This window comes from Balaenoptera ricei, chromosome 19 (genome assembly GCF_028023285.1).
Source record: "Balaenoptera ricei isolate mBalRic1 chromosome 19, mBalRic1.hap2, whole genome shotgun sequence".
In the NCBI taxonomy this organism is placed as follows: Eukaryota; Metazoa; Chordata; class Mammalia; order Artiodactyla; family Balaenopteridae; genus Balaenoptera; species Balaenoptera ricei.
This window is the reverse complement of record NC_082657.1, coordinates 35,871,995-35,888,905: the sequence shown is the minus strand read 5'-3', so window position 1 is coordinate 35,888,905 and position 16,911 is coordinate 35,871,995. Positions and strand designations below refer to the sequence as shown.

At 44.1% G+C, this 16,911-nt stretch overlaps 1 protein-coding gene across 5 annotated transcripts in view; it reads left to right on the top strand.

The window, feature by feature from the left end:
• PSME3IP1 (proteasome activator subunit 3 interacting protein 1) overlaps nucleotides 1-11,604 on the top strand; it is a 44,809-nt gene extending 33,205 nt beyond the window's left edge. For all 5 annotated transcript variants that reach the window (XM_059903917.1, XM_059903914.1, XM_059903915.1 and 2 more), the window contains one exon: nucleotides 11,235-11,604. In XM_059903917.1, coding sequence (XP_059759900.1) covers nucleotides 11,235-11,452 — 218 coding nt within the window. In that variant the 3' untranslated portion in view covers nucleotides 11,453-11,604. The remainder of the gene's footprint in view (nucleotides 1-11,234) is intronic.
• The last annotated feature ends 5,307 nt before the right edge of the window (nucleotides 11,605-16,911 follow it).

The following is a 16,911-nucleotide window of genomic DNA, read 5'->3' as shown; positions in this document are numbered from 1 at the left end:
CTAGTTGCTCCGCGGCATGTGGGATCTTCCCAGACCAGGACTCGAACCCGTGTCCCCTGCATTAGCAGGCAGATTCTCAACCACTGTGCCACCAGGGAAGCCCTCTTGTTACATTCTTTATTTTAAAGTCTATTTTATTTGACATGAGTATTGCTACTCCAGCTTTCTTTTGATTTCCATTTGCATGGAATATCTTTTTCCATCCCCTCACTTTCAGTCTGTATGTGTCCCTAGGTCTGAAGTGGGTCTCTTGTAGACAGCATATATATGGGTCTTGTTTTTGTATCCATTCAGCATGCCTATGTCTTTTGGTTGGAGCATTTAATCCATTCACGTATAAGGCAATTATCGATATGTATGTTCCTATGACCATTTTATTAATTGTGTTGGGTTTGTTTTTTGTAGGTCCTTTTCTTCTCTTGTGTTTCCCACTTAGAGAAGTTCCTTTAGCATTTGTTGTAGAGCTGGTTTGGTGGTGCTGCATTCTCTTAGCTTTTGCTTGTCTGTAAAGCTTTTGATTTCTCTATCGAATCTGAATGAGATCCTTGCTGGGTAGAGTAATCTTGGTTGTAGGTTCTTCCCTTTCATCACTTTATCATGCCACTCCCTTCTGGCTTGTAGAGTTTCTGCTGAGAAATCAGCTGTTAACCTTATGGGAGTTCCCTTGTATGTTATTTGTCGTTTTTCCCTTGCTGCTTTCAATAATTTTTCTTTGTCTTTAATTTTTGCCAATTTGATTACTATGTGTCTCGGTGTGTTTCTCCTTGGGTTTATCCTGTATGGGACTTGCTTCATTTCCTGGACTTGGGTGGCTATTTCCTTTCCCATGTTAGGGAAGTTTTCGACTATAATCTCTTCAAATATTTTCTCTGGTCCTTTCTCTCTCTCTTCTCCTTCTGGGACCCCTATAATGCGAATGTTGTTGCATTTAATGTTGTCCCAGAGGTCTCTTAGGCTGTCTTCATTTCTTTTCATTCTTTTTTCTTTATTCTGCTCTGCAGCAGTGAATTCTACCATTCTGTCTTCCAGGTCACTTATCCGTTCTTCTGCTTCAGTTATTCTGCTATTGATTCCTTCCAGTGTAGTTTTCATTTCAGTTATTGTATTGTTCGTCTCTGTTTGTTTGTTCTTAAATTCTTCTAGGTCTTTTTAAAACATTTCTTGCATCTTCTTGATCTTTGCCTCCGTTCTTTTTCCAAGGTCCTGGATCACCCTCACTATCATTATTCTGAATTCTTTTTCTGGAAGGTTCCCTATCTCCACTTCATTTAGTTGTTTTTCTGGGGTTTTATCTTGTTCCTTCATCTGGTACGTAGCCCTCTGCCTTTTCATCTTGTCTATCTTTCTGTGAATGTGGTTTTTGTTCCACAGGCTGCGGGATTGTAGTTCTTCTTGTTTCTGCTGTCTGCCCTCTGGTGGATGAGGCTATCTAAGAGGCTTGTGCAGGTTTCCTGATGGGAGGGACTGGTGGTGGGTAGAGCTGACTGTTGCTCTGGTGGGCAGAGCTCAGTAAAACTTTAATCTGCTTGGCTGCTGATGGGTGGGGCTGGGTTCCCTCCCTGTTCGTTGTTTGGCCTGAGGCACCCAACACTGGAGCCTACCTGGGCTCTTTGGTAGGGCTAATGGCTGACTCTGGGAGGGCTCACGCCAAGGAGTACTTCCCAGAACTTGTGCTGCCAGTGTTCTTGTCCCCACGGTGAGCCACAGCCACCCCCGCCTCTGCAGGAGACCCTCCAACACTAGCAGATACATCTGGTTTAGTCTTCCCTGGGTTCACTGCTCCTTCCCCTGGGTCCCAATGCACACAGTCCTTTTGTGTGTGCCCTCCAAGAGTGGAGTCTCTGTTTCCCCCAGTCCTGTCGAAGTCCTGCAATCAAATCCCACTGGCCTTCAAAGTCTGATTCTCTAGGAATTCCTCCTCCTGTTGCCAGACCCCCAGGTTGGGAAGCCTGATGTGGGGCTCAGAACCTTCACTCCAGTGGGTGGACTTCTGTGGTATAAGTGTTCTCCAGTCTGTGAGTCACCCACCCAGCAGTTACGGGATTTGATTTTGCTGTGATTGCACCCCTCCTGCCGTCTCATTGTGGCTTCTCCTTTGTCTTTGGATGTGGGGTATCTTTTTTGGTGAGTTCCTGTGTCTTCTTGTCGATGATTGTCCAGCAGCTAGTTGTGATTCTGGTGTTCTCACTAGAGGGAGTGAGAGCACGTCCTTCTACTCCGCCATCTTTGTTCAGGCTCCCTTATTTATTTTCAATTTGGATGATCACTGTGTCTTTTGATTGGAGAATTTAGTCCATTGACATTTAAGATAATTAATGATAGATATGTATTCATTGCCATTTTAAACCTTGTCTTCCTGTTGATTTTATATTTCTTCTTTGTCTCTCTCTGTTTTTCCTTTTGTGGTTTGATGATTTTCTTTTGTATTATGCTTATGTTCTTTTTGGTTTTCGTGAATCTATTGTATGTTTTTGATTTGTGGTTGCCCTGTTTTTCAAGTATGTTAACCCCTTCCTATATCTGCTTGCTTTAGACTGGTAGTCATATAGGCCCAAACACATTCTAGAAAAAAAAAAAAATCTACATTTTCGTACTCTCCTCCCCCACATATTACGATTTTAACGTCCTCTTTTGCATCTTCATGTTCATCCTTTTGCTGTTCATTGTGGTTATCATCACTTCCACAGAAATTTTTTGATTTTTTTTTTTAATCTGTGTACTGTCTTATTTATGTGATTTACTTTCCAGTTGTGATTTTCTCTTTCCTATAGATTTTTACGACTTTCTATTTAGAGAAGACCTTTCAATATTTCCTTTAGGATAGGTTCAGTATTTCCGTATTCTTTTAGTTTTTACTTGTCTGAGAAATTCTTTATCTCTCCCTCTGTTCTAAATGATAATCTTGCTGGGTATAGTATCCTAGGTTGCAGATTTTTCCCTTTCAGGACTTTGAATGTATCTTGCCATTCTCTTCTGGCCTGCAGTGTTTCTGTAGAGATATCAGCTGGTACCCTTATGGGTGTTCCCTTGTGATTCTGTGTTTTTCTCTTGCTGTCTTTACAATCGTCTCTTTAACTTTTGCCATTTTTATTATAATATGTCTTGGTGTAGGTCTGTTTGGGTTTACCTTGTTCAGGATCCTCTGTGCTTTCTGTATCTGGATATCTGTTTCCTTCTTTAGGTTTGGGAAGTTTTCAGCTGTTATTTCTTCATTTTCAATCCCCTTTTCTCTTTCTTCTTCTTATGGGATCCCTATTATGCATAGGTTGGCACGCTTTATATTATCCCATAGGTCTCATATTTTTTTCATTTTTTTTTCATTTGGGTTTTTGTCTCCTGTTCTAATTGGGTGATATTCATTATTCTATCTTCTAGATCACTTATTCGTTCTTCTGCATTATTCATTCTACTATTCATAGCCTTTCAGCTTTCATCTCTTCAAGTGAATTCTCTAATTTTTCTTGGCTCCTCCTTATAGTTTCTAGTTCCTTTTTATAGTAATCTGCATTTCTATTGATAACCTTTCTTAATTCCTTCAGTATTTTCATTATCTCCTTTTTGAATTTGGTGTCTATTAGACTGAAGATGTCTGTTTCATTGTTTATTCTTTCAGGGGAATTCTCTTGATCTTTTCATTGGGAGTGGTTCCCCTGCTTCTGCATTTTACTTATATTTCTCTTGCTCTATGAGTTTAGGAGAAACAATTATCTACTGTGGTCTTTGAGGGCTATTTTTATGTGGGAACATCCCTGTGTAGCCTCTGTGGGTTTAATATTTTTTGGTGTGAGGGCTGCTTTTAGTATGGATACTTGCCACCTCTTTTCTCAGTGTATGCAGGCCATTATCCCCTTGCTAGGAGGTGTGACTGATGTTGTGGTAATTAGAGCCTGCACTGGCTATTGAGCGGGGCCTCCTCTTTGCTCTGTGGTTGTCACTGCCCTGTCCAGGGCAGGGCCTGATCCCTAGTTGTTGGAGTAGAAGCCCCCAGCTCCATTTCTGAGCTGTGTTTCTGATCTGTGGTGCGAGGTAAGCGGGATTGGAGTGCTCCCACTGGGAGAGGAGCCACTGAGTATTCCTCCGCTGGAGCCGTTCACCTGTGAGTGTGCTCTGTTTTGTCACCTTTCACCCGTTGTGTGGGCTCACAAAGTACACTGTTGTTGGCACTGCCCTAGGCCCCACCTCAGTTGTGGGTATGCTGGCAGTTGGCCCTGGTGCCTCTCAGACTTTGTTTTCACAAGGCCACCAGTGCAGATCCACTGAAGTCGCGTCCCAGGACTGCAGTAGTTGCACACCTGGACCCGCTATGGGAGCTATGGAGGCAGCTCAGACCCTGGCCTGGACCAACCCCTGTGTGTACGCGCCCTCAAAGCCCATAGCTGCTAAGGCCAGACCTGTCCCAGCCACGGGAGCACCAGTTGTCCGTTCAGATGTTCCGCAGGCACTGAATTCACAAAGCTGGCAGTGTAGGCGTAAATCTGCGGTTTGCACAGCCGTGGGGAGAGATTTCAGCTCTCCTTCCTAAGTTGCACGACCCCTGGGGCTCAGCTGTGATTTCAGCCCCACCTCTGCGTGTGGGCAACCCACTGGTGTCTGTTCCCAAGACCGCTGAGGCAGCGGCCGGAGCATGCGAGCCTGCTCTGGCGAGAGGGGGCCGGAGCAGCTTGGGTGCATGAGCTGGCCTGGGCTGGGGCCCTGCATGGAGCCCGAGGAAGCAGGAGACGGCAGGTGGGGAAAGAGACTGCAGTGTTGGCCCCACCCCTCCCTTTTGCATTGCCACTTAACAGTGGCGCTTCGCTTCTGTGGCAGCCCAGGGTTCTGCCACAAACACTCCTGGTTGCAGCACCCCACACTCCAGCCCCTTCAGGCTGTCTCCGCACAGCCCCCAACAGTCCTCTCCCCAGGTCTGTCCTCTAAACCCTGTGTTCCAGCACCCAGCCCCTGCCCATACCAGTGGACATGCCTCTCAGGCTGGGGTGTGCAGAGTGGTGACACAGACTGTCTGTGTAGGTCTCTCTCTGTCCTGCCTGCCACTAACTAGTTGTTGCGCTCTCCCTCTGAGCCTCTGAAGCTTCTTTTTTGTCCCAGCTGATCTCCCCGCCCATGAGGGGACTTCCGAGGGTGTAGGAACCTCTACTCTCCTTCAGCTCCCTCCCAGGGGTGCCAGACCCGTCCCACTTTCTCTCTCTCTTTTTTTTTTTCCTTTTGTCCTACCTGGTTACATGGAGATCTTTTTTGTCCTTTCAGGTGTTTGAGGTCTTCTGCTAGTGTTCAGTAGGTGTTCTATGAGAACTGTTCCATTTGTAGATGTATTCTTGATATATCTGTGGGAAGAGGTGAGTTCCACATCCTGCTACTCCACCATTTTTATTCCGATCCGACAATTGGTTTTTTTAAAAAATTAGTATCCAAGGAAGGATTAGACATTGTATTTGGCTTATATGGCTTAAAAAAATGATTGAGATATAATTCACAACCATAAAATTCACCCTTTTAAAGGATACAGTTCAGTGGTTTTTAGTATGTGCAGAAGAATGTGTATTTATCACCTCTATCTAATTCCAGAACATTTTCATCACCGCAAAAAGAAGCTCCGTGCCCATTAGCAGTTATTCCCCATTCTTCCCTCTCCACAGCCACCAGCAACCACCAATCAACTTCTGTCTCTATGGATTTGCCTTTTCTGGACACTTTTTATAAATGAAATCATGCAATATAGGGCCTTTTGTGTCTGAGTTCTTTTCACGTAACATAATGTTTTCATAGTTCATGTTGTGGCATGTATTAGTACTTTTTACAGCTGAATAATATCCCATTTTATGGTATGCCACCTTTTTGTCCACTCATCAATTGATGAACATTTGGGTTGTTTCCACGTTTGGGCTGTTACAAACCATGCTGCTGTGAACATTCATATCCAAGTTTTTGTGTGAAAAACTGTTTTCAGTTCTCTTGGGTATATACCTAAGAGTGGAATTGCTGGGTCATACAGTAAATCTATGTTTAACTTTTTGAGGAACTGCCACACTGTTTTCCACTGTAGCTGCACCATTTTTATATTCTACCAGCAGTATATGAGGGTTTCAGTTTCTTTACATCCTTATCAACAGTTGTTATTGTGTTTCTTATATCCATCCATTGGGTGTGAAGTGATACTTTATTGTGGTTCTGATTGGGGTTTCCGTAATGATTAATGATGTTGGCATTGTGTACTTAATGGCCATTTGTTTATCTTCTTTAGAGAAATACCTACTCATATCCTGAGCCTATTTTAAAATTGGGTTATTTGTCTTTTTATTTTTGAGTTGTAAGTGTTCTTTATATGTTCTGGATGCTAGACACTTGTCAGATAGATGATTTATGAATATTGTCTCTTTCTGTGGGTTGTACTTTTACTTTCTTGATAGTGTTCTTTGGAGCACAAAAGTTTTACATTTTGATGACGTCAATTTATTTTTTCTTTGGTTGCTTGTACTTTAAGTGTCATATCTAAGAAACAGTTGCCTAATTCATGGTCATGAAGATTTACGCTTACATTTTTTTTTAAAGAGTTTTATACTTACATTTTGATCTTTGACCCATTTTGTGTTAATTTTTTGACTCAATAATTTGTTGAAAGGACTGTTTTTTCTCCCACTGAATTGTCATGACACTTTGTTGAAAATCAGTTGAACAGCATGTTTGGGTTTATTTCTGGACTCACTTTTCTCTTCCATTGATTTGTATGTCTATCCTTATGCCATCACCACACAGTTTTGTTTTCGTTTGTTTGTTTTTGTTTTGTTTTATTTTTTGGCCATGCTGCACGGCTTGTGGGATCTTAGTTCCCCGACCAGAGATTGAACCCAGGCCCTTGGCAGTGAGAGCACAGAGTCCTAACCACGGGACTGCCAAGGAATTCCCTACCACACAGTTTTGATCATTCTAGCTTTGTAGTAGGTTTTGAAACCAGGAAGTGTCAGTCCTTCAAGTTTGTTCTTTTTCAATATTGTTTTGCTATTTGAGGTCCCTTGCATTTCCGTATGAATTTTGGGATCAACTTGTCAATTCAGGCAGCTGGGATTTTGATAGGGATTGCTTGAATCTGTTGATCAGTTTGGGAAAATTGCCATTTTATGGCATCTTAACAGTAGGCTAATCTGTCTTTTAAGTCTCATTTAACCTATGGGTTCTTCCTCTTTCTTAATTTATTTTTTGTTTCCTTTATATTTTACTTGTGAAGAAACTGGGCCTCTGCCCTGTGGAGTTTCCCAGCACTCTAGATTTTGCTAATTGCATCCCCATGGGATTCCTTTATAGCCTGTGTTTCCTATAAAATGGTAATTAGGTCTAGAGCTTGGTCAATTCACGTTGATTTTTTGGCAAGATTTACTTCATATGTTGTTTTGCATTTCCTATCATCATCATTATTTTAATTAACATACTCTTCTGTTCATTGCTTACTTACCTTGGGAATCATAGCATACCTGTGCATAAAGAGCTTCTTCATTCCTTTTTAAGGCTGTGTAGTAATCCATTGTATGGTTGTACCATAGTATATTTATTTCGTTTTTTATTGATGAACATTTAGATTGTTTCCATTCTTTCTCTATTATGATGTTTCATTAAATAACCCTGTACATGCATCATTTTTCACATTCACAATATGTCAGGTTAAATACTTAGAAGTAGAATTATTGAGTCAGATATACATTTGTAACTTAGAAAAATATTGCCAAATTGCCCTGCTAAGAAGTTATTCCAGTTTACATTCCCATCAGCAGTGTAACAGTTCCATTTAACTGGGATCTTTTTAATATATAAAAAACTTGTTAAACTGTGGCTGCTTAAATAGGATAAGTATATACTGTGTGTGCACACATACACAGAGGTATATAAAACTTCATAGACATCTAAAATATATTTCAACTAGTTACCTAGTAGCCCTGTATCTGGTGCTTATTCCCTAATAGGAATTATGTATATCAATTAATGGAAAGGGAAACTTGTATGGCTGCTTTAAATTCTCTCAGGCAGACACTTGTATTTAAGAGCCATCTTATTTTTGTCATTCTAAATCCCTCCATTCTTATAGCAGAAACTGGACAAGAAATATCTTTTGCTAGGAGCTAAGGCCCCACGAGAAGACTATCCCCTGAAGCTTCTGTTAGAGTCTTGACCTCGGCAGTAGAAGACTTGCCCCTTTAGTCCCCCAGAAGATAGCTCTGTAGTCCTTACGGAGATTCAGGCTTCCCCCACTGGAGGCTCTGACTTAATCTCTGAGCAGAGCCAGTGAACACACAAGTTGGTCCCATCTACTCTCAAGTCACACGTCTGTCTGAATCCCAAGAACATTCTCCATTAGTAATTTTCAATGTTAATTTGGTATGACAGTGTGGTCCTGCAAACGCAGAAGTTGGCAGGAAACTTCACCAAATGGGCGAGATCAGAGGGCACCATTTTGTTCTCTGTGGGCAGTTAACTGCTTTTGTTTTTTTTTTTTTTTTAAAGTCTTTATTGAGTTTGTTACAATATTTTATGTTTTGATTTTTTGGCCCCGAGGCATGTGGGATCTTAGTTCTCTGACCAGGGATCGAACCTGTACCTCCTACACTGGAAGGCAAAGTCTTAACCACTGGACTGCCAGGGAAGTCCCAGTTAACTGCTTTTGGAATGAAATTTGTTAGAGTTGCAATCTCTTTTCTTTCTTGAAACTTCCTAGATAATTGGGAGATTTGGTCCTTTTGCTTAAACTCTGCTAATGCCCCTGTGGTCCAGATTCCTTTGGTTACATTTCTGTGGCTGGCTTCCATCCTTCCCTTAGGCCGGCTCTAGTCCTCCACGGGTATTCTGAACTTGATCTTTCTTTTCTAAGATAGACCCTAAAATTAAATTCACCCTTGAAATACTTAATAAAAGGACACATTTCACTGAATAACTTCACATAAATTACTTTTCTAAGTAACTGATTCATACCCTTATGATATCAGGGTTTGGTTTTGTTTTTTTTTTTAAACAACCCAATTTTTCTCACAGAATACTGAAAGTATCCCTGTATGTGTGAAAATAGTAATACAATGAATGTTCAGGTAATGAATGGTTTATAATTTGATGTTATGTCCCAAATTTTCACATTCCCCCCACCCCAACTCCCACCCCCAAAATTTAGCCATTTGCAGTGAAACTCTGTTACGCATTTTCCTGCATTCTCACACGTTGTGAATGTTGGCCTGCTCTGTGCCAGGCCCTCTGCTCTATGCCCAGGGGATGGGATAGAGAAGAAGGAGCCCTTGCCCTCCAGAGACTTACAGTCTGAGGAGAATATGGATGAGGAGAATATGGATAAGGAGAAGATAGCCATTAGGACTGTCAGTCTTCTACAGCCTTCCTGGCTATAATACAGGGATTACAGAGGTAAGAGGGGGGCTGTTCCTTCTGAATTAAATGGCCTAGGATACTCTTTGAATTGTGGCATTTGGCTTTCTTAAAAATTGTCTAAATAGGTAGTTATATGCACCCAATAGTAAATTGAAAAGGGACACAAGAGTGTGGAATAAAAAGTTGTCTCCCCTGGTCCTCAGCCACTCAATTGCTCTCCCCAGAGCAGCCACTGTTACCAGTTTTTAATGTATTTTTTCATACATTATCATGCATATTTAATGTCCCCCACGCCCCCCAGATTATAACTTGTACTCACCCTGCCTCTTTCATTTAACACATGGTATCTTAGAGATCATTCAATACCAGTACACACACAGATGCTTTATTCTTCTTAATGGCTGAATACTAGTCCATTACACTGGTCCTCTATTAATGAACCTTTTGGTTTCTACTCTCAACAGTGCTGCATGAACATCATTTAAGTGTGAAGGACTTAGCCAAATAGTCCTACATTCCCTCAGCAACATATATAGATGCGTATTCCTCCGTATATATTGTTTATTCTCCTATGTTTAAAAGTCATTTGTTTCTTTTTCTGTGAACTATTCGTGTCTTCTGTCTACTTTTCTGTTCAGTTGTTGGTTTGTTGTTGGGTTTGGAAGAACTCTTTGTATCGTAAAGAAATTAGCTTTTGTGATACTTATTGTAAATATTTGCCTGTTTTCTTGTAGCCTTTGTTACCTCTTGTAGCCTCTGCAATCATTGTGAGCTCTCACTTTTCTACATCTCCATGTTTTCACATTACTTATCTTTAGCAGCTTCCTTTCCCCCTTATTATTACTTCCTGTATAAGCAAATGAACTATGTGTACTGGCTGTTGGAGGTCTCTCTTTGCTTCTCAGTGATATTTTTTACTTACTCCTGATTTCATATACTTGGAACCATGTATCCTTTTCACATTTACGTGAAGTGTTAGGGGTTTGTTAAGGCAAAACCCTAGAAGGTAATACGCTTGTCAGCCTGATACAGTCTTTGAATTCCAACCCTTACTCTACAGTGAGCTCTGGGATCATTTTAGTACATTATCTTTTGATTCAAATTTAGTTTAATTTTTTTTTAAAATTAATTAATTTATTTATTTATGGCTGTGTTGGGTCTTCGTTTCTGTGCGAGGGCTTTCTCTACTTGTGGCAAGCAGGGGCCAGTCTTCATCGCGGTGCACGAGCCTCTCACTATCGCGGCCTCTCTTGTTGCGGAGCACAGGCTCCAGACACGCAGGCTCAGCAATTGTGGCTCACAGGCTTAAGTTGCTCCGCGGCATGTGGGATTTTCCCAGATCAGGGCTCGAACCCGTGTCCCCTGCATTGGCAGGCGGATTCTTAACCACTGCACCACCAGGGAAGCCCTAGTTTAATGTTTTCTACTCTAAGTAGCCTTTAACCTTAGCTGGGTTTTGGACCTCCCTCATCATCAAAATGGGGGATCCCTATATACCAGGTTGTTGTAGTGATTAAATGAGGCTGGAAACAGGGAAGAAGAAGGGATGGAGGAGAGTCCTTAACTTTTCCTCTAACCTTCAAGTTCTGTGTTTTCTAGGTTGAGGCTTTCTGTCATGGAGGTTCTGCTGTGACTCTGGGTTTCCTGGGGCGAAAAGAGCCCCAGCTACTTGGTGATATTCTGCATGGTCTTAAAATGATCTCTGCTGTGGCTTCAGTTTTCTCAGTTGTAAACTAGGAACATTAAGATGAAGATGATGATAGTGTCGACTGCATAGGGTTGTTTTGAGGCTTCCAACATAAAGCCCTCTACACATGGAAAGCACACCATCACCTTTGGAAAAGGGTGATGAAGTAACAGTACTGCCTCCTTTTTTGCAGAAGCCCCGTCCTGCGTGTCTCTTGGAAGCACATCTCTGAGTGGTCCCTCCATCCACTGCCCCTCCGCTGCCGTCTGTATCGGCATCCTCCCAGGTTTGGGCGCCTACTCTGGGAGCAGCGACTCTGAGTCCAGCTCAGACAGCGAAGGCACCATCAATGCCACCGGCAAGATCGTCTCCTCCATCTTTCGAACCAACACCTTCCTCGAGGCCCCCTAATTCCTCTGTTCTTACCGCAGGGAGCTCCTCCCCAAGAGTAGACTGGACAGTTTATTCTGCCTACAGGCATTGCCTCCCACAGAAAAGTCCTTTGCCTGCTCCCTGTGCACACCATGACATTTTTAACCTCATCTAAAAATGTCCAGAATCCACTTGTGGCCCGACTTGTGTTTGTTTTCTCTTTCTACTCTAGTACAGATGCCCAAACCTGTCCCACGGCTTCTGTCCTCACTGATTTAGTAGGGCAGAGGTCAGGGCCCAGCAGAAATTCCACTAAAAATGCCCTGGGAAGATAGGTACCAAGCAGCTTGCAAAGGGTTTGGGTTCTGTTGCTTTCTTGTTTTTTTGTTTTTTGTTTCTTTTTTTTTCCTTTCCCAACACCACAAAGAAGCAAGGACAGTTATTGAACAGGTATCATTTAAACATTCTATTCTAGACGAAGGCGCCGTTTGACTATACTGTGTTGTGGAGTGTGCAGAGGGGAGAGAAGGTCCCAGGTGATGGAATGGCGCACTGCCCTGGAACTAACCTATTCTTGATGTTGTGTGACTAAGTAAAGGTTCTAAACTACATCTGCAGGGGGTGTCACTTAACACTCATCGTTCATTGTGAAGTTTTCCGTTACCCTTGGCTATTCCTTCTCCCTCCACCTAATCCCATTTAAGACACTAAACCTTAGAGAAACAAACATAGGCCTTATTTTTTGTAGCCAGAAATCAGAAGTGCTGGTAGGTGTGTGGACGAGGTGACTTATTTCTGGCAGCTCCTGGAATTCTAATATTGCAAGCCAGTGCGACCCACCTGCATATTCTAGCTACAACCTGTTGAGGCCCCTCTCTGTTGGCTACATTTCTAGTTGTGGCTTCTAACTGTGGAAGCTGTTTCTAGCCTAAGGGTGCTACGCTTGTCCTTTCCTCTGCTTTGACCTGCTGCCCTTCCTGCTCTTCCCTTCCCATACAGAGCAGCCAAGACCCAGAGGTGCTGCTTCACCTCCATCCCCTAAAGGGAGGCAGGAGCTCTCCCTTTGGGAGGGAGGGAAGGGCAGGGGGAGACAAGGTATGGAGGCCCTGAGGACAGAGGTAGGCCGTGAGCTTTTAACAACAACAACAAAAAGCTGTAGGCTCCCCTGCTTCAGAAGAGTGAGCCTGTGCGGTTCTTTCTTCCGCTGGGTTCCTACGTCAATTGTTTCTACTTCCTTGGGTGTGAGACGGAGAGAGACACACACAGAATGTGTTGACACTGTGATGCTGGCAGGCAGAGAAGCTACTAAGTTTTAACGTGGGCAGAGAGGCCCCTGGATCTCCTCCAAACCCACTCCTTTTCCCTCCCAAAGCAGTGACACTCTGGTGCCCACTGGCAGATGGTGACTTCCCTTCACCCATAACTGATGCCTTCCGAATTCTTTTTCCTTTTCAGAGCTACTCCGTGCTAATTGTTCCTGACTGTCAGTACAGGCACATCAGCTCCATCCTTACAAACAAGACGTTGAGGTAAAACTGTGTAGGCACCTTCTGCTCCTCTGCTTCGTTGCTCTGCAATTGTGCTGTTGCTATTACAGCCCGTACCCAGAGCAACGTCAGATCATTTCAGGAGGCAGACCGAGGAACCAAAGTCACCATCTTTATGTGGTTTGACTTATGTTTTTTTTTTTGGCCGCACCACACAGCATGCAGGATCTTAGTTCCCCGACCAGGGATTGAACTCATGCCCCCTGCAGTGGGAGCACAGAGTCTTAACCACTGCGCCGCCAGGGAAGTCCCTGGTTTGACTTTTAAGAGGCCATTACTATACCTCATTGCCTCTGTCGATGTTGGGAGAAGTTGACAAAGGGTTGCAGGGATTAAAAACCTACATTAATTTGAAAGCTAATAAACCTGTCAGAGAATAAGATCTTGCTTTTCCTGTACTGGATCTTGTGCTCCCACCTCTGTCCCCATCTACTGTAACAGCTAGATTGTGTCAAGGAGGTTGAGACTCATCAGATTGAGATTTCTGCTCTTGGTATCTCAGGAGAAGTTGAGAATCACTGGTGATCATTTCATCTTTTGCCGTACCTGTTAGCGGAGACCCCTGGAGCTGAGGCACGGGTTCTGTAGAAACCATGAACAGCAAAGCAGGGTCTGGTCTCCCAGTGGAGGAAGTCACCTTGGAAAACATCTAGTGTAGACTGTGTGTTTCAAACCCAAAGAAGAATAGGAAAACCTGGGATGGAAGGAAACACTGCTTTAAATCACAAGATGCAGCTCTCCTGCCTTAATAGATAATTGGGATTTAATAACTAGGTGATAAGGGATAAAAACAAGGTTTGGGGTGGTTTCTTAAAACTTGCTTGCGTTGTCCTGAGTGGTAGTCTTCTTACAACTTTGAACCATGTGAGGGAGAAAGCTTGTCTCTGAGGAATCCTATTGCCAGCTCTATCTGGATTATCTAGCTTGTGTCATACCACGGCCTCTCTCTCAAGCACTTCCTGCTAGCATCTACCTTTGGCCCTGTCACCCACCTGGGTGGGGAGGAAAGGAGCATGAAATCCAAAGCATCCATTTTTCCATCTGTTAAAAGCAGGGAGGGCAATGTGACTGGACCCACAGAGCTGGCTGGTGACCTGTTTATGTCTGCCTTCCCTGGGCCCAGACCCAGGAGGAGAGAAAGCTGGCTTCTCAAACACAGAGTTGGGAGGGCATTCTAGACTTTTTCAGGAGCATTCTAGACTGAAAAGCCCCTGACTAGGAGTGGCTTAGGCTAGTCTCTTGCGTCCTCATTTCTTTCCCTTTTCACCTCGTGGGTTCTTCCCTTCTGGCTGCCTCTCAGGAATCTCAACTCGGTTCCTCCTCCTGTGGGTACACCACAGTGGCTATGAGCTTGAAGCCAGACATTTACTAGCTGGATCACTTGGGCAAAGTCCTTAACCTCTCCAGGCCTCTGTTTCCTCCTCAGTAGATAGGAATCAGGACACCAACTTCCTAGTGAGGGTGAAAGAGGATCTATAAGAGATACTTCGTGTGGTATGTGGTGCTCAGAAAATGCTAGCCATCCTCATTAGTACTGTTACCCTCAGCCTCCCCCATTTCTGGGTAGATCGTCTAGAGCTTCTGTTAGTGGTGGTTTATGGCAGGTTGATCCATCCTACTGGCATTCCTCAGTTGGCAGAACACTGACATGATGACGGGTCAGATCTGGTCATCAGAGCTCCAACCACCCGCTTCTGCTGTGTGCTTCCCTCTCAGCTAAATGTTAATTGCTCAGGCACACCCAGTTCCTTGGCTCGGGTGTCCTAACCGTGGGTATGTGGCTCAGCTGTCGTCTTAAGCCCCTCCAGAAAAACAAAAAGGAGCGAGAGCTCAGCGGCAGTACACCATCACTTGGACTTGGATCTTTCTTGATTTCTTGGCGTGCCCAGCCCACTTACACGTAACAGTATGGAATGCAAGTTCTGCTTGGTGGGAGGCTAGATCTTGGCAACACTTTCATAGTGTTGAACACAAGAAGCCAGTCGCACATTTATGCCTTAGTGATGCTGGCAAGGGCTAGTATTTTGCTCCCTTACCTGCTGGAGCAATGGTTTAGGGAAAGAGGGAGCCTCATAGCACTAATAGGCAGAAGGCGGCCCAGCATCAGAGTTTCACAGAGCCATGGGCAGCACAACCCAGAGACAACCTCCACTGTGAGTTTTAGCCATCGGCTGGGCATCTCCCTCACTGTTTTAGACATGGTCATGCACATCATTATCCCTTATGTCGGTTTGTTTATCGGTGAGCATTTACTGAGGGCCCGCTATGGACGAGCCAGGCACTGTTTGAGATGTTTGCAGACTGTAGTGTCTTTCATCCTGAAAAAAAGTCCTGTGAAACAGCCCTTCTCTACATTTTATAGAGGAAACAGAAATTCACAGTGATTCAATGACTTGCCCAAGGTCACACAGGTAAGTATCAGAACCAGAATTTTAATTTGAGCCTTTAATTCTAAGCCTGGTTTTCTGTGGTTTCAATGAAACTTTAAAACAAATGCCAGTGCCAAGGCCTCAGTGGAGGTGATTCAAGGGTAAAGGAGCCTTTTAGTCAGATTTCCAAGTTCACTTTTCATCATACTATCCATGTACAAGAACCAAATAGCAGCACCAAGGCTTGGTTTGTTTTTACTGAAATACAGTTGACATATAACATTAGTTTCAGGTGTACAACGTAATTACTCAATAATTGTATATATTGTGAAATGATCCATCACCACACATAGTTACCAAAACATATTTTTCTTGTGATGAAAGTTTTTGAGATCTACTCTCTCAGCAACTTTCAGATATACAATCTGCTATTATTAACTATAGTCACCATGCTGCACATTACATCCGCAGGACTTACTTATCTTGGTTTGTTTTTTAAGTGGTGATTTGCCTGGTCAGGAGTTGAGGACATTCCTTTCCCTGGTGAACTCAAACCAGCTGGGAGTAGAAGGCTTGTTTGACTGATCCACCCAACCTCAGGCAGAGAAGGGGGAAGAAAGATGGCTGGGTCTGCTCCCTCGTGCACCTGCGAAGTGGGGGCCGCCGGCACCACACTGAGGTAGGTGGTCCATAGGAGTTCGAGCATTTATGATGGGCCCTGATGCAAGGCAGGGAGTCTACCTTAACCCGGCCCAGTAGATGTCAGTCTCCATAGCTTCACCAATCTGGTAGATTATTCCCATGGGGAGGTGTAAGGGAGAGGTCTGCATCAGGTGTCGCCCCAGTACACCCATCCCCTGAGGGCTAAGGAGGGGATGTGGGGCTGGGAGGAGAAGGCTGTTCCACTATAGAGGCCTCTGGTCGATCAGAACTTGACAGATTCTCCCAGGCTGAGCTGGATACGAACTTCCCTGGATCTGACATCCAGCTAGACACTTCAGCTACCAAACGGGAGGGTAAAGGAAGCAGTCACATGGTGTTATTTCAACCATCATGCAGTCTTGCAGCTGTCCTGAGCGAGGGCTGGGTGTGAACCAGAGGAGGCAGATGCGCTGGTCCTGGGTTTCTACCCATAGTGCCGAGCTGGCCTCTGGGCTGCTGTGCTGTGATTTCCCAGAGGTCCCTGAGGAAATCACGGCTCCCTGCAGTCCTGCAGCCCTCTCAGGAGAAGTGAAGGTGTCCCTCGAGGATATTTCAGCTGGCTTTTAGTGGCCACGGAATCAGAAGAGGCATTGGAAGCCTAGGATACAGATGTCCCTCGCTTGCTCCCACCAGATAAACACCGGCTCCTGAGCTTACCAGGCACCTGGAGCTAGGAACCTGCCTGGCGTACCAGCCAGGTCTAGCAGGCCACTGGTAAGAATTGCTGACCTGGGAGAGTAGGTCGAGATGTCCGACTGCCCAGTTTCATTGGAGGGGAAGGACAAATTCAGCAGCAGGTTGAGAAGACTGCCTCGTAGAGTCACGGGAAGACATTCAGTGCAGTGGAACAAGTGTGGGCTCTGTGGAATTGGCCAGACCT